Here is a 27,991-nt window from a genome sequence, read left to right on the forward strand (position 1 = left end):
TGGACTCGATGATCTTAGAGGTCTTTTCCAACCTCAATGATTCTATGATTCTATGATTCTATAAATAAGGTTGCAGTCAGGTAGGCTGCCGCTTGACCCCTGCAAGGCTTTGCAAGGCTTGTCCAAGCTTGCAGTGGGGCTTGTCCAACACTCGGTAAAGAGTCTGTAAGAGATCTGTAAGAGATCTCCACTCAGCTCTGAGAACATTAATAGTCTGAAGAATATATTATTTTTCTAAACTGGACAGACCTGGACACTTCTGGATATTAGCCATTTACTTTCAAATTTTCATGCTTGAGTACTGAGCAAAAAAGTATAGCCCTGAAATAGTTTTTGACTGACAAATCATTCTAAGAATTAAAGAATTATCATAGAAGTTATCAAATGAATTATTAGGAAAAATTGTTCTTAGCTAGATCATTGCTAGGGGCAAGCAATAAGGAGAGGTAAAGAGAATAAAGGAGGAAAACGAAAATGCCTGGGGCTGTAGTCTCCAAGTGTGACCACCACACTAATAAATTAGAATAAGAGTCATTAGTAGGTGCAACAAAGTGGAGAATTAAGGCCCAAATTTATGAAAGTTAACAATCCAATGCTAATGAAGACCTATCTAGATATTTAAAAGGAAAAGTAATAAGGAAAACTTTAACTGAAGGCATGCTGATAAAAATAATTTAGTACAAAGCTATGTCCCAGGCATATAGGAAACGGCAAGGAGCTCACGTCGACTGTCTCAGGGGAGAATATGCTATGGTCAGGCGTCCTTTTCAGGGCCACTGGAAATGGTTAATGAGTCTAGTCCACCCGCAGCAGCTCATCACCGCTCCTTTCCGAGATGTTGCTGTCCTTCAGTCCAGACTGAGCCTGGCTGGCCAGGAACCGCTCTGTTACACCCGCTCGTTGTGGCTGAACCCTGAGGAGGCAGCCAGCCGCCCTCAGAGGCTGGAAACCGGGCTGGGGAAGGGGGCCGGCAGCCCCGCACGGCCGCCTGCGGGCTGCTCGTCCACCTGCGCTCAACGGGGTCCAAGCTGCCCTCCCTCCATCAGGGCGAAGGAGGAGATGCTCCCGCGGGGCACAGCGCAGAAGGGCCTGCCTCCAAAGCCTGCCCTCCGCGTTCAGCACAAAGCAGCAATAAATGATTCACATCAAAATGAAGTCTTTCACCGACATCAAAACAAAACATGACGGTCTGCCTGAAACCATTTTCCATGCAATTTTCAGCTTATGGAGAGTCTCAGATTTTGCTGATTTTTCCTGTTTTTGAATATGAATTTTGTTTATTTTTAAATGTCAAAACATTTCCATGGCTAGGAAGACCACGTCCTATTCAGCTGCGGCAATAACCTGACCATGTCTTCAAATCATCTGCAGCTTTTGTTGTCAGAACCATCACTAGTTACTACCTCATTTCTGCTACCGGTTTGACGCAACTGTGGGACGTTGTTTCATGATCTGGAGTTTTTTGTGTTCCTCTCCTGAAACAACTAATTAATTCATGACAAGACAAGTAATATTTTCAAAATGTTTTGGTATGAAATGTATCTTTCTTCGTAAAAGAGATGTTAACTCTTCATTCCCTTTTCAAATGTGTGGAACTTTTCCAATACTTCTGCAACTTGTCTTTCTTGAAAAGATAAAACATGGGTGGTGAATAGTTAAAAAAAAAAGATGCAAGGTAAGTATATCCCCCTGGCTGTTAAAATGCATTGATTTTATTAAGCAGTATCCCATTGCGATGAACCGCTGGAATGGAAATGTTACTTCCTTCAAGCTCTACATTTAGACATTTTTTAAACTTGAGGTTGACAAACCCCACAGGAGGTGGTGATGGATGCAAGGGGAGTGGCAGGGAAGACAGTGAGGGAGAAGAGAAATTATCATAGATGGAGCCAGCAACACCACCATTTTCCCTGGTGTGATTTTATTTATATATTTGCCTCATACCACAGCCCTGTCTCCTAGGGATTCCTTGAACATCAACTTCATTAGTTACGAAGGCAGCAATCCATAACCAATTTTCTTTTCATGTCAAGCTTGCTCATGTATAAACCCAGCCCTTTTGTTGGAAACATTTGCAATTAATCCCACAAACAAAGAAAATGCAAATCGTACAGTCTACCCTAAGCAACCCTTCCGACTCAAGGCCCTGACCACCGTCTATTATACACTAAAATGAATTGAAATTCCCACTTTGAGTCTAACCTAATTTTCTAGTGATAATAGGCATGGATTCCCAGAAGCATTCTATGCATCTAGATAGTAACATCCTAATTTCCTTTCCTGGTAAATGTTTTAAATAAGATTTTAGCACCAAAGGAAATTAACCTTTAAATTAATTGTAATTATAAAATGCCATCACTGATTTTGTCTTCAGACTAATTACTTGCTATTATTTAAACAAACTGCACCTCCTCTGAGCTTTAAGTTTGTTTCTTTCTCTGCAGTGCAGTGCCAAATGATCACAGACCAGGCTGTGAAACGTCTGCAAGCCCTATGACACTTTGGACTGCTCAGGTCCGTTTGCATCTCAAACGCAGCCGGTTTCAGTTGTCGTATCTTCCCGCCATAGGCTTTTACCTCTTCAGCCTCGCTCTCCGCAGCTCAGACATTTACAGCCTGTGCTTTCTAACCAGCGAGCACGCCTTGCGGGATGTGGAGTGCCTGTGCCCTGCGCTGGTGAGAATGAGATGCTCGACACCAGCCTTCTGCTCTGCGAAAGGTCCCCTCCAAGACAGGGCATGACAGGAAATAATGACACAGGGACCAGCTATTGATATGTGCAAAAGGTTGATGCTGTACAGGCATCTCAGGAAATTTCCTAAGTGTTCCTGGTGGCACTGCAGCTCTCCGAGACGGCTCTCTTTAGGATGACAAGCATGCGGCAGTACCATGGGATTTCAAAGGCTTCTCTCCCTCCACGCTTCCATCAGCATCCTGACAGCTGAAGGCATCCCATTTCCCTCCCTTTGGTTTACTTAGTTCACATAGCAGTCACCACACTAAATGAAACAAGTAAATGGAAAAAGCTTCTAATTTAGCCACAGGCTGTAAATTGGAGAGTGCAGCTGAGCAAAAACAAGCTGTAGCTTCAGCTTTTGTAGCCTGTTCATTGAATACTCATTCATGAATGACCTGTTCAACAGTTGGAGAAAAATTGTGTTTTAAATATTGGTTTGTATTTGTTCCTACGCTTATTTGCTCCTATGTTCCCTCTGCAGACTGCCTAGGCTGTCCTTAGCATTAACCAAACAAGTCAGACCAGTGATTCACCCTGTTGTGAGAGAGGTGTCTACCACAGATAGGGCAAATTGCTCTTTGGCGTTACATCCCTGACTCCACTGGCTGTGGTGGAAATCTTGATTGTTAGTTTAAACTGCAGGCCTAATTACATGCAGCTGTCGGTATGTGATATGAACACTATCCTTGACTTTTTGTGGCATCAGTGAGGGGCCCAAAAATGCAAATGTGTGTTTCTCCTCACGATACCGCTATTCCTTTATGACAGATTCCGCTTCTATTATTTTGATGATGTAAAGGGTTTGAAGATGCAGAAACCCCCTCCCATCTACCAAAAAATGATCACAAGTTCTGTAATATTCCCACATAGGCTGAGGGAGGCAGTTGATGACGGTCTATAAAACCTGTGGCAGCATTGAGAAGGTGAAGATGGAAGAGGTGAAGACGGAATGACCGCTGTTTTCCAGAGAAAGATGCAGGACACGTTACACAAATGGTAGGTGCAAAACTAACAAAATGTATAGCTGTGGTGCTGGAACTCCTTCTCTCAGGAGGCTGTGTTTGATAAAAATGTTCTTAGTTCAAACATAGGAGTACACTTTCAGGAAGAAAAGATCATCGTGGCAACGAAATACAACGAGGATACTTCTGGCTAAGGAAGTCCCTGAACTGCAAATTACAGTGAGTATTTTTGAGGAACCACAAACTTGCTATGTTCTTATATGCCTATATGGCAAGTAGATATGGAAGTAAGCATCAGATGTTCTTCATTGCTGGATATTGGATATGGGGCTGGATAGACCTGGTACCTGTTATCTTGTGTTGTGTTACACAAGTGTAACAGATGTTGGTAGGGCTGCAGCTTACACTGCAGCTGTGGTGTCACCTTTCAGCTGGAGGGGAAGAGACCTGCCAGGCTGCTCAGGACAACAACCTCCAGAGATGCATTCAAGACCAGTGTTAATGCAGAAAGATGGTTGCAGTCATCTTCAGCCATCTCCCTCAGCCTTAGTTTCTATTTCCTCCCTATCTTTCTCCTGTCCTGGTAGTCTCAGAATTTACAGCCATACACCAGAAAATGGGAAGGGAAATAAAGAAGCAGAATTAATAGCCTAATGTTTGCTACCAGTTTCTCTTTGTTTTAGAGATTTTTAAGCAGGGATGGAAGCTGAGGTATTATTTCTCTGTAATGTCTTGCTAAGTAGATTGTGAAAAGTGTTTGGCACAGAAATAAAGTGATACCTGAACATATTCTGCACTTCAATAGTGCCTTTCATCCCAGAAGCTCAAAGTTATGAAGCAACATGCCTGTGAGTTTGGCCCTGTCATTATTTCCCATTTTAAACATGGGAAACAGAAGTATGGAGAGGTTAAATAACCTGCCCAGAGGCGGAAGGCAGCCTGTAACAGAGCTAAAAATAAAAGGCTTTTCTATCTATCCTATATGTTTGTCAAAATTTCACATCTCTCACAACTAATGAATTTAATAATGTCTTTTGAAAGAAAATCTTTGTCATCACTTTCGTACTTCCCAGGTCAGGCCTAGGATCCCAGAGTGGATTGTTGTTTGGCACTGAGTTTATTGGCATGTAATTGCTATGCTGTATTCCTCACTACTAGATATCCCCTATCTGGGGTATTGTCTTCCTGAACGTTTTCAGTAATTCAAATAGAATCTTGAATTCAAGCTTTTATGGGGTGTGTGAAATAATTTTAAAGGGTTATCTAGAGCTTTACTTCTGTGCCAGACATTCCCAAAAGCTGGGCTCAAGGGAATATGCAGCAAAAATCTATTTAACCCAGTTGCAATTTTTGCTTTGCAGTTTACCCGGAAACAATGCCAAGAGAAAAGAAGATAGTGTATGTGCAAGTTGGATCCCTGCTAGCATGAGATAGTGCAAAGGTTGTACCTCATGGCACTCAGGGAACAGTCAGACAGGCCATATTTATTCTCCGATTGCCTTGCCATTGCGTTATGGTAGGTAAATGCTGTTTCTTCTCCCTCTCTGGGTCTGCAAGGGAGCCTTCTGCATTAGGATTTCACTGTGGGACACAGACTGAATTGGTGATTTTCTCTAGGCTGGGGTTCCTTCCCAGCCAAAGCTGTCCCTCTAATAACAAGCCAGTCCCCTTTCCCTCAACAGAACCTGCAAGGCAAGTGCAGAATTCCCACTTCAGTAACCCAGGTTTCTTTTTTAATTGCTTACAGACAAAAAGCCCCAGGAGGATACTGCTTTATTGCTTACATTCCATGGTTTTCCACAAAATTTCTGTATATTTAATAACATTTTCAAAAATACACTGAATTTTCTTTTAGTAAGGCAGTAACAGCTTATAGCAGGGACCCAAACTGCTAGTGAGGAAACGCATATTAAACAAACATTTCAATGTTATTAAAAATAATGTGCAGCCTTTGAAAAATGCAGGCCTAATACAATTTTGGAAAACAAATGAGGAGCTCCAATAAGTTTACAGCTGTTGAGTGCCTCCAAGTAATGATCGTTGCTGACATTTTCATGCTTTATTTTTAATTGCTGCAGCTAATAATGCTAATGAGGTAAGAATGACAATGGCTCAGGCATACCAGTGGCAATAGCGAAAAGGAGAGCATCGAGTCGGCGGCAGCCCTGCTGGGCACCCATCCTCCCTTGTCTTTCCCAGCTGGAGACCCGAGGCACTCCAAGCCTCAGAGTTCCTCCTCCCTATGCGGCCACAGGGAACACGATGCAGAAGGGACCTTTGGGAGTGACAAACCACCGACAAGAGAAGTAGCTGGGGAAAAACCATCCTTGTCTGACCCTTGGAGATGGGTGCTGCAATTCGGCTTCGGTGCACCCAGCGTTAGAGCACTGCTTGGGACTGTACCAGGAGGGAAAGCAGCTTCCTCTTTAATCCTTGATGCAGAATTAACCCAAAGCAGATTGTTCTCATGAAAGGTAGTGCGGACTTGTGCTTTGATTTAGGGGGCCTGCTGCTGGATTTATTTGGTGTGTGCGTAATTAAAACCTCTAGACTTGCTGATTCAGCCCTAGTTATGACCCTGATTTGATCACTGTATTGTTCCATTCCTAATCCTTTAGTGAGGTTAGAGCAGGTTAATCTTAGTGAAATGTTTGCTTAATTCTACCCTCGCTCATTTGTTCTCTTAATAAAATCTGTATAAAGAATGGAGAAATAGTAATTCTTTCAGCTTGTTCCAATTACTCTGAGAGCAAAGCTAATTCAGCTGAAGCAGCTTAAGAGCAACTTGATTGTGTTTCTACAGTTGAGGCTCTGTGCCAACAGAAGATGAGGCACCTTCTCTGCTCCGGAGCGGTGTTGATACATTTTCCTCTGGTTAAAATCTGGAACATGCCCCTGCCTGGCTCTTGCATGTTGCATGACTTTTTCTCTAGTCTCATGCCTTGTTGCCTGCTCCTGCCAGGCTCAATGTTTCTGCCTCTTTCGCTCCTCTTCTGGACTGCTGTTTCTCCCATGGCCCGTTAACGAAGCAGAAGAGATGGAATTGAGTGTGTGGATGTTCACCGTTGGCTCTGTCTCATCAGAAAGGCTTTTTCTATTGTCTCTGTTTCATCAGACTTGGAGTTAAATGCCCCTTTGGTGTGACCCAATATGGTTATCCTTATGATCCTTCCTGATTAGCATCCCATTTTTACAGGCATGGGTGGTCTTGAAAACCAGAGATCTAGATCTCTGTGATGTCTGTGAATATGGAGGTAGATAAGAAGACAGCAGTGTCCCTCTGTTCTTCACGGACCACTTCAGAAGCTAGGAAAGCAGGGCAGTGGTGTGGGAGAGTTGCTTTATGGTGACTGGTTTTACCAGAGTATCTTTCACGGCTGACACACCTTTAGCACAAAGAGGAAACACCAGCTGCCAAACTGCATGCAAGCAGAAGCCCAGCCTCACCCCTTACCAGGTATAGCTGCTAGGCAGGGGTTGGTGGGCAGCAGAGTAAAGCTTTTTTCTGCTATGCTAGATGTCCAGCAAGTCTGGGGGAGAGACTACACCGTGGGCAGGAGCGGTGTCTTCATCCCTCTGTGCCACAGAGCTTGCTCCATAACAGCATGCAGGGGTGAGGAACTGAAAAAGCGGAAGAAGAGACTATGGGAAGAGAAACAAGGCTAGGGGATCTGAAGTGACCTCAGACCAAAGACTCACATATGCAGGAAGCTCCGGCAATGGCTCCGGGACATATTCCAGTTTTCCTGAAAGCTTTTCTCCTTCGCACTCACTCGGACTGCATGAGACGACTCCATCTGTGAAAGTACTTGAGGAAGTTACGCTTAGGCAACTTCCTCTGGAATATAAATACTAAATAACATGGCATCCATACGGGATACATTACTTCTCAGAGGAGCACGATGACGGATGTGTTTCCAAAAGGGAGGGAAAAGGCAAGAAAACATATCTAAATGGAAATAAAAGAATCTAAAATTAAACCTGAGCAGGCGGTATCTGTATGGACTGCAGCCCCTGGCTGTCACAGCGAGTGCTCGGCACATGTCCCAGTGGATGTCTGAGCAAAGAAAGAACTAGAATCATTCTTACTCTCTGCTACATGCAGCTTCTCAGTAGAAATTAAAGCTGCTTTAATTTTGTGATACCTTGAGGGGCCAAATCCGATCTGAGCGTTATTGCAGTGCTGGGATGACTCACCCACAGAAGTTCCCTTTTTCTCTTTTTTTCTGGCCATGCTTCCAGAGGTGAAGCTGCGGTGCCTCAGCTTGTGCTGGCTTTGTTGCGCTGGGCGGGGATTTGCCCCAGTACTTCAGAGAGATGCTCACAGACAGTAAGATGGCTCTTTGGCTAGAAGAGGAGGCCTGGCTGAGGTGTACTAACAAAGTAATAAAAGCCTCAAAATAGGCAAGACAGCAGCAAGGAAAGGTTCAAAGCAGCATGACAATCTGTGGCTTCTGAACAACAGGGAGCTCCCTCCACAGTGAGCAGAAAACAATACCATATTGGCCGCAGCACTTTGCTGCCAGGAATGCCGCTTTACAAACCACAGGAGAAATCTCTCAAACGTGCTCCGACTTCTGCACTTGTTTGGTGAGCCAAGTCACAAGTCCCTTCCTTGCTTTTTACTTATATTGTGCCCTAAAGCATTACAGAATAGTGAAAAAAAGATTTAAGCCCTTAGAAGAGGGCAGAATAGTTTTAAATGGGATTTCATTTTGGGGGACAAGGAATCACTCTCCTCCAGCTCTGTGGATAGTGAATGCACTTAACGGGAAAGCAGGAGAAAGTACATATGACTGGGTCCTTCCCTAAAAAGACAAGACCTATTTGTGACACACCCCTGCTCCACATGCCTGTCCCAAACTCCTTTTACTCTCACACCTTCCTCGCCTCCACAGAAACACAAAGACAAATGAAACGAGCATAGTCGGAAAGACGTCCAAAGTGTGGTTTGATTTCGGCACTAAATCTCCCCCTGACGGCTCACAGTGTCACTGTATTGCCAATAGATTATAGGGTTACAGCTATTTCCTACGCAGGAGAACACACAAAGGAACCCCACCAGCCTAAGCAGTGCCCTCAATCAAATAAAAACCCTTTAGCTTCCTGTTGCAGAGCTCTCTCTAGGATTCATGTATATTTTATCAAAGTTACATGCAGTGCTGATACTTGTTTCGAAAGTGCTTTAGTATGAATCCCAAGATGTACTGAAATGCTGCAGTGGCCTTTTTAAAAAAAATCAAGGTTAAAGTAGAGAAAAAATGAAATGGCTTGACTCCATAGCATGTAATAAGAGCAAATTCTGCTCAACAGGCTTCTATTGATATAAATAAGCAGAAGAAACACAAACATACATCTATATGAAATCATTTCATTCCTTGTAATTGTACCCTGGGAGCAGCAGGAACAAAGAGGAGCTCCACAGTTTCACCTCTCATAAATGAAGGTCCTGCAATGATCTAAAGATATTTTTTTGCCAGAAGTGCTTCTACAAGCCAACACAGAAGTCAACATAGAAGAGCTATACCCTCAGTGGTAACCAATTACTGTGAAGGTAGTTAATAACAACCTTCATTCCTTGTAATTGTACCCTGGGAGCAGCAGGAACAAAGAGGAGCTCCACAGTTTCACCTCTCATAAATGAAGGTCCTGCAATGATCTAAAGATATTTTTTTGCCAGAAGTGCTTCTACAAGCCAACACAGAAGTCAACATAGAAGAGCTATACCCTCAGTGGTAACCAATTACTGTGAAGGTAGTTAATAACAACCTGGAATAAAAAAAAAAAACAAAACAACAAACCAAACCAAAAAAAGCTTGTGTTTGCCAATTGGGATTGCTTTTTTTATTTTTTGTCTTAAGCTAAGCTGTGAGGAAAAAAATTTGCAATGATCTTTTCAGAAGAAACGAGTATGTATTTTTTAAGCTGCATTTCATGACTCCTTTGTCTTTCAGGCATTTGCAAATTTTAGATCAAGAAGGATGGACAGAAAGCATGTTCTGGCTACAGTATAATAAGACATTTAGGTTGAAGTCAGCAAGAGCCAGCATAGTGGGGGGGTGATTTAAAAAAAAAGAATTCATTTTGTATGTAATAAAGCTTTAGTACTTACAGCTGTCCTCTTCTTCAGTAATACATTTCACAACATAACAGGCATAGATGAAGCCCGCCAGCTGAAACAAAATGTAATAGTGTTAGATGTAAAGCAAATGCAATAAAAAAACAAGAGTTGGTTTTAGAAAAGCAACAACAGAAACAGAAATAACAAAATTCACCAGACTCTTTGATGAGGTAATGATAATTCTTTACAACAGTTTGGTAATTTTAATAAGTGCACTTTCTTATTCTATGTGATTCTTTTGGAAATAGTCAGGAAAATTTTACCTTTTTCTTGAAAAACACGCCCTTCATTAAAACATCCAAAAATCTATAATTTTTTTCCATTACAGAATTGGCTTCTTTTTAATTATTGAAAACCAGAAAACCAAATAGGTGGTTGGATGGATGGATGCTTAGCCACTGAAAATGTAAATATTTCTGTCAAAATCAGATTTGTTATCCAACAAAACCCAACCCTCTAGCAGAACTCTGTTTTTTAGCAGAACCTTGCCAGCACTTGTAAACCGGCTTTATAGTGATATTTTATCACTTGAAATTAGGGCTTCAGATTAGTGGGACTTGTTCCCCTATCTGCAATAGCCCCCAAGCCTCAAGACATATCTAGCACTTTGGATAGGTCTGGATGTGTTTACATCAGCGTCTCATGCTGCAGCTGGCAAAAATCTCGTTCCCTTCATTCCCCTCCTCAGAGCATGCCCAGAAGTGAATGGTAAAGAGGAGCAACAGGATTTAAGGAAAATGTAAATCTGGAGTGGTCTCAAGTACCATGGCAGATTGCTTATCTTACATTATCACCTGAAAAAAGAAAAAAAGGGAATAAATGGCCAATATCGCACATGCCATGGGCCAAGTATCATGTGAGTCCTCTGCTAGTCCTTCCTCCAAGTTCTCTCATCGCTGAGAAGTTACACCAGAAGCAACAGAACAAATACTGGAGCAGCAGCATGTGCCACGTGTTGCATGCTTTACACAGCTTCCCTTACATGTAGGTCTGGAGAGTTTTCTCTACTGATTGCCAATAAACCGGTTTTCATCCTTTAGCTCATCACTGAAGTTTGCATGGTAGGACGTCAAAAGAATTCAGGTTGTTTGATCTCTTTGTAGTGAAAAGTGAGCCATGCTGTCAAAATGTTATTCTGTACAGGTCACCTCACAGAGATCTTTTCATGAGCTGCAAACCCAGCTGTAGACTTTGGGAATTAGTTCTTTATACAGATAATGAAAATGCCTAAAGGCTCCAGCCAGGACTGAGCTCTCTGTGTGTGTGGTGCAAAACCCACGATCTCTGGCTGAGGGAGATGATGATCTTAATTTCAGACAAAGTAATCAGCGGGTCAGACAGTAAAAAGGGTGAAATCTGAGAGAAGACGATGTATTGTTCTGAATGCTCGTTAGTGCAAATGGATTTTTTTTTCATTAATCCAAGGCACACCTACAATCACTGCAATATTGTGGATTCTTAGAGCCCTTAATGTTACCTGTATACATGAAATGAAAATAAATCCATTCCATTTCCTAGTGCCTTCACGCTGGAGACAGTGGCTGTGCCTAATTCACTCCAGCTCTTACACAGATATTCCTGGTGTTTCTCTCAGTTTTCTATGTAGAAAGTTCCCCATATCTATGAATGCTAGCTTCTAACACCTGTATGGGTGAGAGATGGCTAACGGAAAAAAAAAAAAGGCCAGCCCCGAGACTTTTCTGAAGAGATCAAGACTTGATTTGGAGATAACACTGCAGCCAGCACAGATTCCTGTTGGGAGCCCAGAAGCTGCATTACAACAGAACTAAATCATTAATTTTGTCATTTATTATAAATCTGTGTTATAGTGTGGCTGGGAAGATTTTACACCTGGGAAGGATGAAATATTCACCACTGGACACAAAGAACGCACTGTACCAAGAACAGTGGCATTCAGCTAGTATCAGCATTTCATCTCTCTTTTATTGGATCACTCTTCCCTTTGGTTTCTTGGCTTCAGGACAGAGGGCTAATTTGCTCCACTGACTTATGCCCCGCATAACGCCATTGACTTCAATGACATTAGATGAGGTTTAATTCAGCAACGAATTAGGCCCAGAAAGGTTGTTCATAAATGATTCCATTCGTGGATGTGAACCTTGGCTTAATAGTTTCTCTGTTCTCTTTTTACAGACCATCAGATCCAAGACAGCTGAGTAGTTGCATCTCTAGTAGGCGACCGCAATGGTAAAGCTTTTCTTGTAATACAGTTCAATACTTTACTATCTGCTAAAACACCACAAGTTCACATGTTATTAACTAAACTTCTCTCACAAAGCACAGCAAACAAACCGTATCACAAACTGTGCTTACAACTGATCTTTTAATTGTATTCAGTTGCATCCCTTAAATATCTAGGGAACTCCTTTGATATATAAGTAAATCCTCCAGCATTTCATCAGATGAGCTTGCTGATTAAAAGAGTGCCTTAAAGCTAGAAATTGTTCTGTTCTAAATACAAATGGAAGGTTGTTTCCCATGAGATAATCAGAGTTCATAAAGTAAACCTCCCCTTCTCCCACATTTATCCAACCCTTTGCTTGGTACACAGAGTAAGTTTGCTTTAATTTGAGCATCACATTTGTTTTTTGTATTTTTCTCTTTTTTAACCAAGCAATTTACCAGTTCTGATCCAGTGATAGCCATTCAAGATTTATCTTCTAATTGCATCAGCAGCAGAGGGCACACACTCAGAGCTGAGTGTGGCAGTCTTTGAGGATGCTCAGTGGCCTGAGCCCATGGTGACTACAGCGACCTCTGGGCTGGAGACCAGGAACGTACCTCCTCCCTGGTGGACTCAGACTTCCTGTAGGAAGGGTGCAGCTCACCTTCGCATGTAGCAGAGCTTTCTTGGTGTCCTGGCTACGACACTTGGGGACCAGTCAGCTAATCAATGTTAGTTAATAAATTCCCACACGGATGAAGGGCTCTCACAAAATTTAGCACCTTTGTTATAGTGCAAGATGCGTTTCTTTGACCTTGTTTCTCTAAGAAAAACACACCGCAATGTGCCTATGTACAGCACAAAATAAGTAAAATAAATTCCAAACAAAACACTCCACTGAACACACTTCTCCCCCTGGAGAAGAAGATGAGAGAAAAAAAACCCAAACCCAAGTGATAGAGGTTAGTCACATCGCTTAATATATTCCTGGGATGCCATCAAACACAGCAGTGCTGAGTGCAGTATGAGAATTACACAGAGCAGAGTCTTCCTTATTCAGTATCTCAGAAAGATTTTTGTCTTATGTGAGAAGGAAGGGAATGAGTCCTCAGAGATAAAGAAGAGAAGGAGCCTGACTGTCTCTGAAAATCAGTTTAAAACGAGGAAAGTTAGCCTGGAAACTCTTGTTTCTTTGCTTTTTTTTTTTTTTTAATTAACCGAGCTTTCTTTTATAAAACATGTAGCGATAAAAAGAAATAGGTGCAATGAACAGAAGATCAGATCTGGATCCCCGACCCATCCACATTAGGAGTCTACATCTGTCCTATTCACATTTTAATGCTGTAGTATGGGCCTCCAGAGGAGAAGGAACCATTAACAACACCCCTGCTCATTTATACATATAGCGATTAGTGAATGCATGTTTTTATGAACCTCATTTTCTGCAGCTTGAAAAAATCTGCTCTTTACAACTTTCTCTCATATGTCCATATGAGATTATAAATGAACACTGCTCTTTCTAAAAGTGACACATTGCCCATCCCTGCACCAGCTCCCTGGGTGTTACTTTGATGACATCTCATGACCATTTTCATATACAATGATCTCAAACACTTTTTAATTTTTTTTAGTGTTTTTTTTATCTATAAACACCTCGATAAAACCATCATTCCTTCTGCCAAGTTAAAAATGAAGACAAGCAAAAGCCTAAAATAAATCAGCAATATAACAGCACTACTGAAGGTTTGGCAATGAGATTAATTACAGAATTAGGTTAATGCGTCTTATTGCCTTATAGTCATATAAGGCAAACAAAAAAGTTGACAGAATATTCCCTACCCAAGTCAGCAGTGTCCTGTTACACTGCTAGAGACTCTTAGACCCTGAGTTTTCTGTGAGTGTACTTCCAGACTTGCTCAAAATGTCAAGTGCTGTGATCAAGCTTAACCAGAATCGGTATTGATCAAAATCCTGTCTTGTTATTTTTTCTTACTTCTTTTATGGAGATGAATGTTTTCATACACCGCAAATAGCACCAGATTTGGGAAAAAAGCTATTCTATGAAAACCCACCATTCCTGGTCAAGGCCGCCACCTTTTCCGCTTTTAAAACAATATCTGTATAGATAATTATTAGGTGTTATCTTTATTATGCCGAACACCTGAAACAAAAGAATGACAGCAAGGAAGAAACAAAAACTAAAAGTGGGTAAGATCTGCGTGGGATAAGGTGATGAGGAGAAGGCTCAAGATGAAGATGAATGAGTTAAGGGTTATTGAAATAGCCCATGGTCTTGGCTTCACTGAATGAGCATGTTTTAGTCTATAACTGGTCTTTCTCAGGAGAAATGGACGTCAAACTTAAAACCAAACAAAACCATTGTGTTTTCCTATGGGAAGATGTTAAAGTATCTTCTGAGACAGCTAATGCTGAGGCTTGTGTGTTTATTTTTCACTACTAAGTTTTTGCATGATTCTATAAACACTGCGGTTTTAAGATCTTAGCAAAAAAAAAAAAAAAAAGGGCTAGTTCAAGCAATAATAATACAGAATTACATGGAGGTTAATTTTGGCCCTGGGAACTTTATATGGCAAAGCTGTGATGTTACATGTCTACCCATGTGCAATTTAATCATATTTCTTAAGCTTACAGGGGCTGCACATATAAAGCCTTTGTAATGCTGTGTGTTTAAGGAATGGTGTTTCTTTAAAATGGATTTTTGGAGGCTGTGCATATATATGTGTACATTATGAGCAACTGAAGAACTGGAGAATTACTATCTAGAAAGCTTCCAGTGTATTGATTCTCAGAAAAATCATACTCATTATTTAGCAGAAAAGGTGAGACAGAGACCTTTCTCTCAACATCTGTAGAATTAAGTCAGTGTCATGGGCGTTCTAAAGCTGCCCCCTGCAAAAACCCTTTCAAGCATGATTTCACTGCCTGCAGCAGTGCAGCATCAGTGAGTGAATATCATTGCTAGAGTTTAATATAAAACTAAAGCTATGTTCCATTGAAACTACTCTGTTGAGGTACGCTTTTATTTGTGCTTACATTTACCATTATGAGAACTCTGTCATTCCTCCAAGTTTAACTATCTTTCATCATAAAAGGAGCGTTGGAAAAATATTGATATCAGACCAGATTCCTGATAGGGAATGTAGACTGTGTGGCCTTGCGGTCATTATTCTACAGAATTAACTATCTGTGTGTTGTCTGAAAAGAATAATTTATTAGTATGGCCAAGTAGCTTTATTCTGTGCAATAAAATAATTATCAAAGATAAAATATTCTGTCTAATAAAATAATTATTAAAAAAGCCAATGTTAAATTACCATGTCCACAATAATATCTAATGGACAACCATGAAATTTAAAATCAAACCAAAACAAAAACATAATTTCTTAGCCTATGTAGTTGTCAAATTCTTTTTCTTTCTTTTCTTAAGCTGAAAGCTGCCCTAGACGTTTATGATTTTTTTTTCAGCAGGCACAGTAAAAACATGAATCATAAATACAGATAAATCTAAACACATTGGAAAATAGAAGTGTGATAAAAAATGCATTTATTTCAACTAGTGCATCATAATCTTTTTTATATCAGCTGTCTAGAAGGTGCTTAGCATAAAGTCTTTATTTCTCAGTGGACTACTCAATTTTCTGGAGATTTCCTTTTTGTATAAGCATTTGAAGATCACCGTGAAGACCAGCTAGAATGCTTTCATTTGAAATGCTGCTGGGCACTTGAGAGCGGTTCTGTCTTGTTCAGGGCAGCTGTTCCCTTAGCGTCTTCCCTGGCAAGCTTTTTCACCTGATGAATTGAAGAGACCACAGGGGCACTGAAAATCACAGCACTGTGGCTTGTCAGATAAGAGCTGTGCAAACCTTTAACAACATTAGAAAGCAAGAGATACTCACCTGTTTCGAAGCTGTATTACAGACACTCAGCTTGACCCAAATTTCCTGAAAGTTTAGTGAGACTTTTCTGCAAATCTGACCTAAAACTTTCTACAAATCTTCCCTCTTCCTAGGTATTTCAGTGTGATTTATGCTTTTGATAACCACATGATATTTGGCGCTTTTCCATGATTTTATCTCACAGATAAAGAGAAGGATGTCCTTTTTCCTGCTTCAGACATCAAAGACAACCCAAAATACAGGGGCTACCAGCTTGTACGAGATGGAACTAGGGACCGCTTCTTGCCGACCTCTGTGTTAACTGAACTGCGGAGCATCTTGTAGATTCAGGCTCGGTGTTGAACTTTACATTCCTGCTCCCACAGGTGAAATGCCCCAGCTGGGACTCTGCCGGATTCCCTCAGGAAGCTGAAGCAGGCATGTCTCAAGGGGCAGAGGAGAGGCCACAGCAGGCTGACCCGTGTTAATCCCCAGATCACAGTTTAGAGCAATGATAGGACTGGGAAGCCAGGAGCAAATTCTCCACCAGCTGCATTCAGCAGGTACTGGGTGCAGCTCAAGTGCGCATTGCTCAGTGCAGGCTGAAGGCATTAGTGCTGCAAAAAACCCTGTTAAAAATAGAGAACTTTTAGTTTTCTCTTTTCTGCTTTTGTGGAATTGTCTCTACTTTACCTTTTCGCACTTGATTAGGGTTAAAGGATATATTTGGTTACATATTTTCATTAATTCCATCCAAACTGAGGCTATGGGAAGTCCTGAAAATGGAAAAGTCTATTGCTCTGTTTCCTCTCACAGTGTAGCTCTGAAATCCAACTTGTCACTGTTAGAACAGAGCTCTGATTGTACAGGGGTCAACAGTGTGCAGTGACTGCTGTTCACGTCAAAGGGATTTAGCCATTAGAGCTGTGTAGATTGGGAAAAATCATCCCATTTATTTTTAAAACAAGGCCAGCTGCCTCTATCTACTCAGCAACACCAAAACAACAAAACAAAGAATGAAGTTGAAACAAAAAACCCTAAAGTAAAAGGCTTTAAAATACGTATCACCCTGGTCATTCTGTTAATAATAGGAATGGATTATTAAAGCAAAAGTGTTTATGTGTCTATGTGGGCTTTGCTCTGAAGGTTTTATAGCAAGAAAACTTTTAAGGAAAAAACTTTGGACCTTTTTCCCCTCTTGTCTTCTGGGAATGCTTTGGAATGGTTTAATCATCTGGCTTTGGTATCCGACTGCCTTTGGCAGCAGTAGCTTTTCTTATCATTATGTCTAACTGTGTGTCACCTTTTCCAGACAGCCATAGGATTAGGATAAGAAAAATTGGTTCTTTATGCTGCAGATCTAACAAAGCCACAGACTGCTCACAGCCCACCAAATGAATGCCTAGCATTTTAAATTAAACTGCATTAGATAAAACAGTTGATTATCAATGCTACTCACTCTTTTGAGGGGCAGTAGGAAAAAAAAAAAGGATATTGGGAGTTTGTGGAGATTTGAGGGGGGGAAATATTTTCACGGGAGTAGCTTTTCTTATCATTATGTCTAACTGTGTGTCACCTTTTCCAGACAGCCATAGGATTAGGATAAGAAAAATTGGTTCTTTATGCTGCAGATCTAACAAAGCCACAGACTGCTCACAGCCCACCAAATGAATGCCTAGCATTTTAAATTAAACTGCATTAGATAAAACAGTTGATTATCAATGCTACTCACTCTTTTGAGGGGCAGTAGGAAAAAAAAAAAAGGATATTGGAAGTTTGTGCAGATTGTAGAGGGGGAAATATTTTCACGGTACAAGAAAACTCTGAATTCCTGATAAACAAACACATATGAGTGCTTCTGTTCAGTGAAAACCCATCCCTCCATGTTGAGGCACCCATATGGCAAGTGAACCTCGATGATGTGAGTGTGAACACTGGGCCCTCGGATCCGGGAAACAGAAGCATTCAGACGAGAGTGAGTAGAGGATGAGAAAGGAAGTAAGATGTTGTTGTGTCTGCCAGTTTCTCAGGATTGTGGCCAGCCATGAAAACTGTGTAGAGTAAAAGTTCAGAAAGGAAGTGCAGGTAATTTGCTCTTCTCCGCCATTACATGTTAGATTAAGTTAGAGCAATGCTGTCACATAAATGGCAAGAGCCAGAACATTTCATCAGAGGTGAGAGAGACTTTCCAGTGACAACTGACTCTTTCCCTGTGATGCTATTTATTTTCCCTGTGATGAATTGCTGTTTATTTGAAGGCTCTGATGGCGGTCGTAGGGTCAGGAAACTTCATGGTACATGACAGCTTTGGCACTACACTGGTTTCGTGGTGGTGGTCACGGTGTAACAGCCTAATAATGCTCTGATCAAAGTGCTTCTACGATGGCTGGTGATGGCGGTGTTGACAAGGCAGATTGATGTACGGTATGCAAAGTGCACAGCTCAGCTGAAGCAGCTCTTCAGCAACCTGAGCAGTCAAGTTCATTACTTTAACTTACACAAAGAAAACCAAATAAGTCATTCATAGGAAAAGCTCTAGATGGTGTGATCTAGATGAATAGGGCCTGAAGTGATAAAACCTGAACATTGATGGATTATTAAAATACAGTAACAGTAATTCACAAGCCCAGCGGGAATTGTAGACTAACAGCGGAGGAATAGACAGATCTCTTTGACAGTGCCATCAGCAACAGAGCTGCCAGGAAGGTGACTAAGTCAGGGGGAGGCTTTGCCTGTGCTCTCTGGCTGTCTGTGCCAGTGCACAAGATGGGAAGGTGGGATATCTGACATGATAGCCTCTCTCTCTGGCAATGCATGTAAGGAAGATGAGGAAGAATGAACTTATCTTAACCAAATAGCTCCCTCAAGCCTCATGCCCTGGAGTAAGGAAAGAGAGGTATCTCAGTGAAAATACAAAGCAGTCTGCATGGGGTGCTCCACATCATTGCATCTACCTAGGATCTACACATCTAGCAAATGCATTGCTTAGCACAAACATTTTGCTCTAGATGCACAGTATAACAGCATCAAGTGTCAGGGGGGTTTCAAGGTCAATAAAACATCTTTCTGCAGCATCTAATGTTTAAAGTAACTGAACTCAGCTCATGTTTCAATACTATTTTTCCTCTCAGCATTAGACTACTGCAGGGTTTTTCCACCATTGTAATTTGTAATAAAAGATATGTTTCAGTGCTACCCTTTCCATTCAGCAAGATCAGCTAAGCAGGCTTCAAAAAGCAAATGCCAAACCGCTTTGTGAAACCTTTCCTGCAAAAGGAGAACCACTGGAGAGTTTAAAGGAATATCACACCATGCAGCCTAGGCTGATATGAAGAGAAATTACCCTCTAGAGCCTCCAAGTGGAAGGGCAGTTTGAATTCCATGGCCAAAGGCACCTTTCTGCTTACAGCCCTTCTGCTGAAGGCCAGGGGATCACTCCCTTGTTTATTCAGCATGAAAAATAGTGATCTCCTTGGCTCAAATGGAAATAGCTTGATGGCAGAGGTCCCAGTCACCGCCTGGGGTGGCAGAAAACGTATGAATAAATTCTGCACTATGTGTGACCAAAAAAACTTGATCCTTTTAGCTGCAGATTCCAGTAACATCATATCACATGAGGCACTTGGGGGGAATGACAAATTATAAAGAGAGAACGTTCTCGGAAAGGCCGTGTCCTCAGAGTCTGTGCCTCATTGCAGAGAGTTAAGTGGATGAGTTATATCTGACAGTTTATGAACCTTGTTAATATAATGCAGTACCTGGGAGTGTGCCAGCCACGGTGATCAAGGAAGTCTAAATTAGACCTCTGCCATCGACAGACATCAGATGCCCATTTAAAACTAAATGTTTCATCTGAACCGGGCACGTTTCTCATTATCCTCTAAAGCAGTGATAGTCAGCTTGAAGCTCTGAAGCTCTGTGTGGCTCTCAGTAGCCAGCACACATCTCTTCCCTAGGTCTCAGTAAGAGGCTATTTAACATGCTGATGCAGAAGCTGCTCTGGTAGGAAGAGCACAAACGACAGCAATACTTTGACATGTTAGTCTTAATGAAAAATGTGAGGTTTGTGGGTTTTTTAACCCACATGTGGTGAAGGTTGCAGCTCTCTCAGGGCAACCCATCCAGTGGCAGACTGGGATGTCTTGGCCCCTGAAGGACAGGTGAGGGGAAGCTTCTGCACCAGCAGAGAAGGACAGTCTCCATCCAGGCTCCACACTGGCAATGGACTGCATGAAGTGGGAGAAAAGGCCGTAGCCCTTTTCCTTCTGCTCTCGCAGCAGCACACAGAGTAGCCATCATGCTGGTACAGCAGCTGTGTTCCTTCTTTGTCCCTGAAAATGCTCTACCTTTCTTCGTGCCTCCAGAAGCTCCCACTTCTGTGATACAGAGCCACAGTGCTCCCTAACATGAACTTCAAAACAACGCAATCAATTTTGTTTTCTTTTTTTTACAAAATCTGTAAAACGGAGATAATAATGCCTGTTTCACTGGTTCCAGTCATCATTATGACTTTTGGTTTGAGATTTTGGATGGAAAGCATGAAAAGTGCTACAGCTATGTATTCTGTTTTACATTGTTATTAATCCATTATATTAGAGTACTTTGCGAAGAATAACAGCAATGTGTTAATGCTTTATTTTTAATATTGTTTATATTTAATTTTTGTATTCCAACTGTTTATAGTGTCATTTTTTTTGTAATTCTCAGACTCAGCTCTGACAGAAAATCTTTGGTAGATAGGGATTTGGTGTTATTGACTTGAACAGATGCACCAAGTCTTTGAAAAATGAAAGACTGTTATATCCTACTGAGGGTCAGAGAGGAAATGATTCTTAGATGTTTGGTTCTCCTACATCACCAGTTCAGTGCCATAATTGAGAAGTATGACCTTATTTCATCTGGTTCTATTGCTTTGGCAGAACAAAGGGAAGGGAGGATAATTTAATTGGTGAGACATGAGAGAATGCAATACGACACTGTGCAATCAGGTCCAACTCGCACAGCCATCTTTGAAGACAGCCGAGCTCTGCAGATGCATAACAACACTAAACATAGTATAAAGCCAAAACACATAATATTTAAGGAGATATTTTTTCCCTGGTTTCTTATATATCCACCATAAGTGGGCAAAGTTCTACTGATATCTTTAAAAGTTAATGAAAGAGATATAAGAGTTTTAGGGAAAATATGCACAGTAATTGAGTTAGACCTCTCAGAAGAAGGAACAAAAAATCTGTTGTCGCAGGCCAGTTCTCATCACGTTTCCAATTCAAGAGCTTTCATCTGGAATGTTGGCTGTGATTTAGCCCATGTTCAAATATCCAGATACATAATGCTAGTCAGCAGCAAACAAAGTTGTACCTACTAGGAAGCATCAAGAGAATGTTCCAAAAGAAGATGAAAACCATTAATTGCAGTATCATGCACTGGAGAACTGCTTGGAGAAAAACGAAACAGTACCTGAAGGCATGAAGTGTGTTGTCAGAGGGGAAGGAAGAGTTTCCAGCACAGATGGAAAAAGAGACCAGGTGCTCGGGTGCACACAGGTATGCTGACCTACCCTTAACTTTTCATTGGTGCCCTAATCGTAGAGTATATCATCTAATGTGAATACAAGAATACTGGGAATTAGGAGATATGTCCATACTGTCTAACAGCTGTCTGTTACATCTCCTTTAACCACGGACACCTTAAACCATCTACTGACACATGAGGCCCCATCTCTAGTTATGTAGTTTGGTAGAGCATAAAGACATTCTGCTTCATCAAAACTCATGGGTTAGGAAGTTGTTAGTTATTTGGAATGATTATGTGATTGTCAGGTCAATAGCTAGGGAATTACAACATTATTGAGCTAGGATATTTATTTCTGAAACCATCCTGCTTTACAGAATAGAAAAAGCTAGGTGCCTTCACCAACCGGTTACTCTCAGCATTCTCATCTTTCCTTGTGCCATTGTGTATGTCACATCTGGAGCACCATGGATCATGCCTTTTTTGCATAATTTGTGAAGTTACCAAATAAATAGTAAAAAAACCCAACCCAAACCTAACCTTAATCATCTCAAATATAACGTATCCAACAAATATCATTCTTAAATACCTCGGCATTGCCAGGTAAATATGGAAATAGCTCTCTGTTATGAGGAATGAAGACAGAATCTGACAAACGGTTGATGATGCTGTGTGGAAAAAACTTGCTTTGAGCTAGCGGACAGCCCTTACCAGTTACTTTGGACTTCTGCCTTCCACAGTGACAAGGTGCCAGAGATGATAATTGAAGCAAAAATATGTATGTCTTGCTGTTACAAATCACTGTGAAAAGTGATTGCTCCTATAGGCCATGTATTTGCAGGAAACTAGCAATCCATTTTACCAAATTCTGCTCTGTGATATAGACAGAAAGTTTAGCAAGTTCTTCCACACCTATACTTACATAAGAAAAAAATTGGGCAGAATGGACAAATATTTAATATAAAGTAAACCTGACATAGAAGCCCCATTTTTAAATTGACCAAGAGCCTTAGGAGCTCATTGATGATCTTTAGGTGGAGAAGTGTGTGAATGAGTTTTGAAAATGGGATTTGAGGGCTTTTAACAAAATTTTATCTTTTATAAACATCAAATCAATTTAGGCATCTATTTTATCATATTTGATAGCAATGAATGCAAAGGGATTGTAAACCTGACATAGAAGCCCCATTTTTAAATTGACCAAGAGCCTTAGGAGCTCATTGATGATCTTTAGGTGGAGAAGTGTGTGAATGAGTTTTGAAAATGGGATTTGAGGGCTTTTAACAAAATTTTATCTTTTATAAACATCAAATCAATTTAGGCATCTATTTTATCATATTTGATAGCAATGAATGCAAAGGGATAGTTGTATTTGTCTTCACAGACAAACTCAAGAAAATTTCAATTAAATCATAACATTTCTTGATAATCCCAGTTTATTGGGTGAATAGATCCCGGAACCCTCCACTACGGAGGAAAACAATTGTCTTTTAATAACTCCATCCCTATTACGCTTTATTACTTTGTTAAATAACATGCACATCACTGGGAAAGTTATTGTAATTCTGAAGGCATGCATTAATATATTGTTTGGTGTAAGATTTAAAATAAACCACCTTATCTTTGTGAAGGTTATTCTTGTTACAGATGAGCTACACTTTCATAAACTCATAGATTTGTTTGGTTTTTCATGTTTAGTGCAGTAAACACTACCTTTTGAATGCTCAAAAAGTTACATAGCTCTTGGAAAATGTATAACACAGTAGTATCGGGCAATAAATCATCAATCTGCAGTAACACAAGTCTGCAGCATGAACATGGAAACATACAAGGTATAACACATTAGGTATGCAAGCCCAGTGGAAGGCCAGAGACATTGCAGAATAAATTTAGAGTTATAGAAAATGAAGGAAAAGCAAGCAGTCTGAAAAAACCCAATATTTTATGCCAGGACAAATGAAACAGCATCCAAACATTCAGTGAACAGGGACTGGAGTGGCAGCAGGCCTTATTAGAGATAAAAGGTACAATTTGCAAGGTTTGACATATGAATGTGCTGCCCAAATAAAATAGATCCTTTGCTTAGATGTCTACAAACCAGAGTTGACACAGGTTCAAAAAGCAAGTCTCCGTTTCCCAAAGAACTGAAGCAGATCAGATACATTAACAATACTGAACAAATAAGTTAAAATTAAAGTTGAAAATGCCAATAGACTTCAAACCCAAAATTCATTAGGGCAGAAATATCTCATTTTCAAAAGTGCTACAGGTTGTGTCTAAATGACCAGTTTGGCTAAGGTGCTGTAATCTGGTGGTCTTGGTCCCTTCACTTGAATGACTGAGGACCTGGTTGGGACAAAGATGGCTCCTGCTTAGCACGTGTGCCCAGATTTTTTTTCTGTGGAAACCAGGGCATCAGGAAGGAGGAGATAAGTGTGTGCTTAGGTCTGAGCTCCTTCTGGGCATATGAGAGTGGAAATCTTTCTTTCACAGCTTTCACAGTCCTTTGTTCACGTTTTCAGATGCCTGCTGTTCCTCTGCAATGAAAGCAGCAAATTTGCAGAGGCAGGTGGCTGTTTATGTGCCCAGAAAGCCTGGGTGCTCACAAGTTTCTCATGAAAAGTCCGCAAAATTGCCACCAAAGGCATAATTCCACGACAAGGTGTTAGACTTTGTGCTTAATATGTACCTGATTAGCAGGTGCTTGCCTCTGAATTTCACTCTGATCTTCAGCATGCAGCAATCTAGCCATGAAGGAAGACTTTAAACAACTGGGCAGCAAACAGATGTGAAGCCCTACTGGTATTCAGAGAGATGTTAATTGCATGATTCATGAAGGTATCTGTTTTATCTGGAGGATGGCATCTAGCACAAAAGCCTGCTTTGAGATCCTTTTATTCCTCATTCTGATCATTTGGTCAAGCCATCTCATGCAACTTCAACACAGAATCTGGATAATGAGTCCCCATCTGTCTGATTTGAATCTGACAGAATCATCCTAATACTCCTCTGTGTTCTTTTGGAGACATCCTTCCAAATTCCTTTTAGCCTTCGTTTTAGACCATTAAATTCCTGTACCAAATATGAAGGTCCTGATGATGGCATATTTTTTTTCTTCATTCTTATTTTGATTTACTTGATCTTGAGGTCTTATTAAGCCCACTAAGTAGTGCAGTTTTCTTCATTGTCCTTGCTGCTGCCTCGGTCAGGCACAGGCTTTCACCACTGAGATTCCTCCCCAGTAACAATATTCTTTTTAATCAGTTTAGGGTCATCATTTGCATCTTTCACATGCACCCTTTTGCATGCTTTCATTATCCATGGCTTCTTCACACTGATCTTGTTTTTGACAGATGTTATCATGGGGAGGTTCTATATTCTAATATAATATCTTTTGTCTTCCATAGGTCAACTACTCTGTTTCCTGCTATCAAGCAGCAAAAATCAAGGTCATATAGTTTCTATTAACCATTTATCTATTGAATTCTCATGCTATTTCCATCAACTCCATTTTTCCCCCAGTCAACCACTATATCACATGTGGAAAGATGTAATCTAGTCACAAGTATACTGTAATGTTGAATTAGCAGCAGCACTTACAGATAACCTTAACATAACATGTTGTCTGAATATAATGACTGTGGTATGCATACTAACTTTGAAATACTTTCCAGTTACACCATTTTTGTTATGAATTATACACTTTTCCAAAACCTGCAAGGTAATATCAAGGCAAGCCCTGTGCTTAGTAACGGATTAATGGAATACCAATGTATTGATGTTTCTTTTAAGAGCCAAATATTCTTTCTTCCTTCATTCTTTGTGACACAGGGCAATGGCCATGATAGAAATGTCAGACCTCAGTATTGCCCTCAAGTTTCACTTGCTCAGCATTGTTCTAGCAGCTTCTGAAATTTTAACCTCCAGAATCATGAACATAATTGATGACAATTATAATTATCTTCCTTTTTTCCCCATGAATGTGAAAACAAATGCTGTCTAGCTTTCTTGTGTAGTCACTGGTGAGAGACAGGCACCTATGGAGTGAACAAATCTTCCCACCTGTTTCAGGCATCTAAATTATCTAAATTAGGTTGGGATGAATCTCTCCAGAAGTGTCTGGTTTTTTCCATGGCTGGGAAAGAAGCCCCATTGCTGTCTAGCTTTAACTAGATACTAACTTTTAGATGACTGAAGCCTGGTGATTTGAGGTTAATCCTACCCTAGCAGAACAAAGTAGGAGGTTCAGAGCTTCTATATGCCTACAAAAATCTTAAAAATCAAGTGAATTTACAGTATGCAAAGACTAGAGGACTGACACTCCTTCAGAGCAACCTGGACCTCTCGTTATCCCAAGTACAAGCGAATAAAGTGTTTGAACATGGAGAGGCAGGAAAGCCTGGCTCACAGATGGGGTGCCTGTGGAGTAGTGACTCCAGACCTGTGGTTCATAGTGCATAATTAGCTCAATGTGGATTCCCGGTTTAACACGGCAGTTAAACAGATCGTGCGCTCTGTGGTTATTTAAATGGGAACTCTTGGTTCTAAACAAGGTTGTTACATTTTGTCTGTACTTAACAGTGGGACCACTCATACTAGTTTTCAAAAAGTTTTTCTATGTCCACACCCCCAAAAGGATTTTGAAAAAATGGAGAACGTTCAGAGAAGAACTGTGAGAATGATTACGGGATCCAGGGGAGGAGATTAAGCAGGTTAGCCAAGCAAAAGAGATTAAATTTCATCACGAATCATAAAAACAGTAAAATGTTGCTAATGACAGGATGACACAGTTTTTCAGATAAATGTCTTGTAAGCAGCTGGACCAAAAGCTAGAAATTTAGACAAGTTAAAGGTAAATTTTAATAAGAATTGTGGTGAGCTTTCCATCGTGGGACATTTTAAGATCAAGATTAAAGGTATTTTTAACTGTAGTTCAGGCAGGAATTAATTCAGGGAATCTCTATGCCCTGTGTAATGTAGGTCAAACTAGGTAATCACAGCATTTTCTTCTGGCTTCATGATTTTCGACTCTAATATGGTGCAAGCAATATTGTTATGCAACAATTTTAGTGTATAGCAGTATTTGTGAAAGAAATTAATTCCACAGATGGGGAGAAATGAGCTCTTTGCTTTAGTAGAAGAATAACAGAGAAACTTGTAGTGATAGTGAAGTATTTGCAATTAGTATCTAGCTCACTCAGGTACAGCGGAGTACAATTACCTTCAACTGTATTATGATTTCTTTTACTATTTTCTTGAGTAAATTAACTTCAATTTGCACATTCAGTAATAAGTAGCACGGTGCATATTACACCATTATTACTACACCTAATTCACTAGATATGTAATTTACATTGCTATTTATATAAGTGCTGAATTAAATCCAAAGAATCCCAGGAGAGGAGTAACCAGCTTATTCCAGACCTCAGCTTAATATTTCATATAGAAATATGGGGAAAGAAGGCACGCCTCAAAAGCTTCAACCCTTATGTCAAGAATTGCATCTGAATCTCCAGAAAGGAAGAAAGTAATGTCTTAAAACATACCTCTGAAACAAAATGCAGAGGATTTAAAGAAGGTAAAGAGCACTTGGGAGTAGGGCAAAGAGAAGAGAGTGAGGGAACACATCACCTTGATTCTTTCTTTCACTTCTTCCTTTTTTTCTTAATTTTTAATTTTTTATGGAGCATAATATTCCTGACCTCTACTCTACAGAGGGCTGTGGATTAGTATGAAATGTGCAGAGGGACAAAATTTCAAAATTTTGTCAGGCATTGTACTGCTGGCAGGAGGTTGCCTGAGGCAAACACAGCTCCTCTCCACCAATCACCACGTAAACACAATGCCAGATATTTGCTCTTATGAAATGATCAGGTGCAGAGACTGAAGGCTACAAGTACACCGGGGCAGCACACCGCTGGTGGAGCCCTCCCTCATCAGCAAGTAGCCTTCATGAAATGTATTAAAAGAAGTGAACTGTAGAACCAGCAATGACAGGAAGTTATACAGTGACATAAATCAAGTGTCTTATGGAATAGGGCCACACTAATGAGGCAGAGGCACCGTGCTGCCTAAAGAACTGGAAATATTTTATCTTCATAAAATAGAGTACATTCTTGGGACCTGGGTAATTAATGATGCAAGGGAAAGATACTCTGGCTATGGATATGTTGCTAAATAGGAAAGGGCCAAGGGCCAATCTCTGGCTTCAAGGCCAAATTGTGTAGATTGGCTGCTGTCTGCACTGCTTTGGTGCAGCTCCAGCTAGAGCACAGGGGTTGTGTGCAGGCTGCGTAGCACCTAACTGAGACTCCTATGAGTCCTACACAGTGGGACTTCCATCTCTGAGGCAATGCCATCTTCCCTGAGGTTTTTTTTCAGTTCAAAGTGTCTGAAACAATGAGGGCTGTTGTCACAGCCCAACAGAATGAAGTTTTGCCTTCTAGTATACTGTTGCTGTACCATAAAATGGCTGTGTCATATCATACCCACCTGTCGTGGTTTAACCTCAGTTGGGAACTGAGCACCACGCAGCCGCTCGCTCACTCGGCCCCCCCCCGGTGGGATGGGGGAGAG

General features: G+C 40.8%; 1 protein-coding gene across 1 annotated transcript in view; it reads right to left on the reverse strand.

The window, feature by feature from the left end:
- Positions 1-27,991, reverse strand: part of NKAIN2 (Na+/K+ transporting ATPase interacting 2) — a 318,351-nt gene that overhangs the window by 16,572 nt on the left and 273,788 nt on the right. The window contains exon 4 of the mRNA XM_009289113.1: positions 9,812-9,872. Within this exon, the coding sequence (XP_009287388.1) occupies positions 9,812-9,872 (61 nt within the window). The remainder of the gene's footprint in view (positions 1-9,811; positions 9,873-27,991) is intronic.

The sequence above is a fragment of the Aptenodytes forsteri genome, unplaced genomic scaffold (assembly GCF_000699145.1).
Source record: "Aptenodytes forsteri isolate BGI_AS27 unplaced genomic scaffold, ASM69914v1 Scaffold217, whole genome shotgun sequence".
NCBI lineage: Eukaryota > Metazoa > Chordata > Aves > Sphenisciformes > Spheniscidae > Aptenodytes > Aptenodytes forsteri.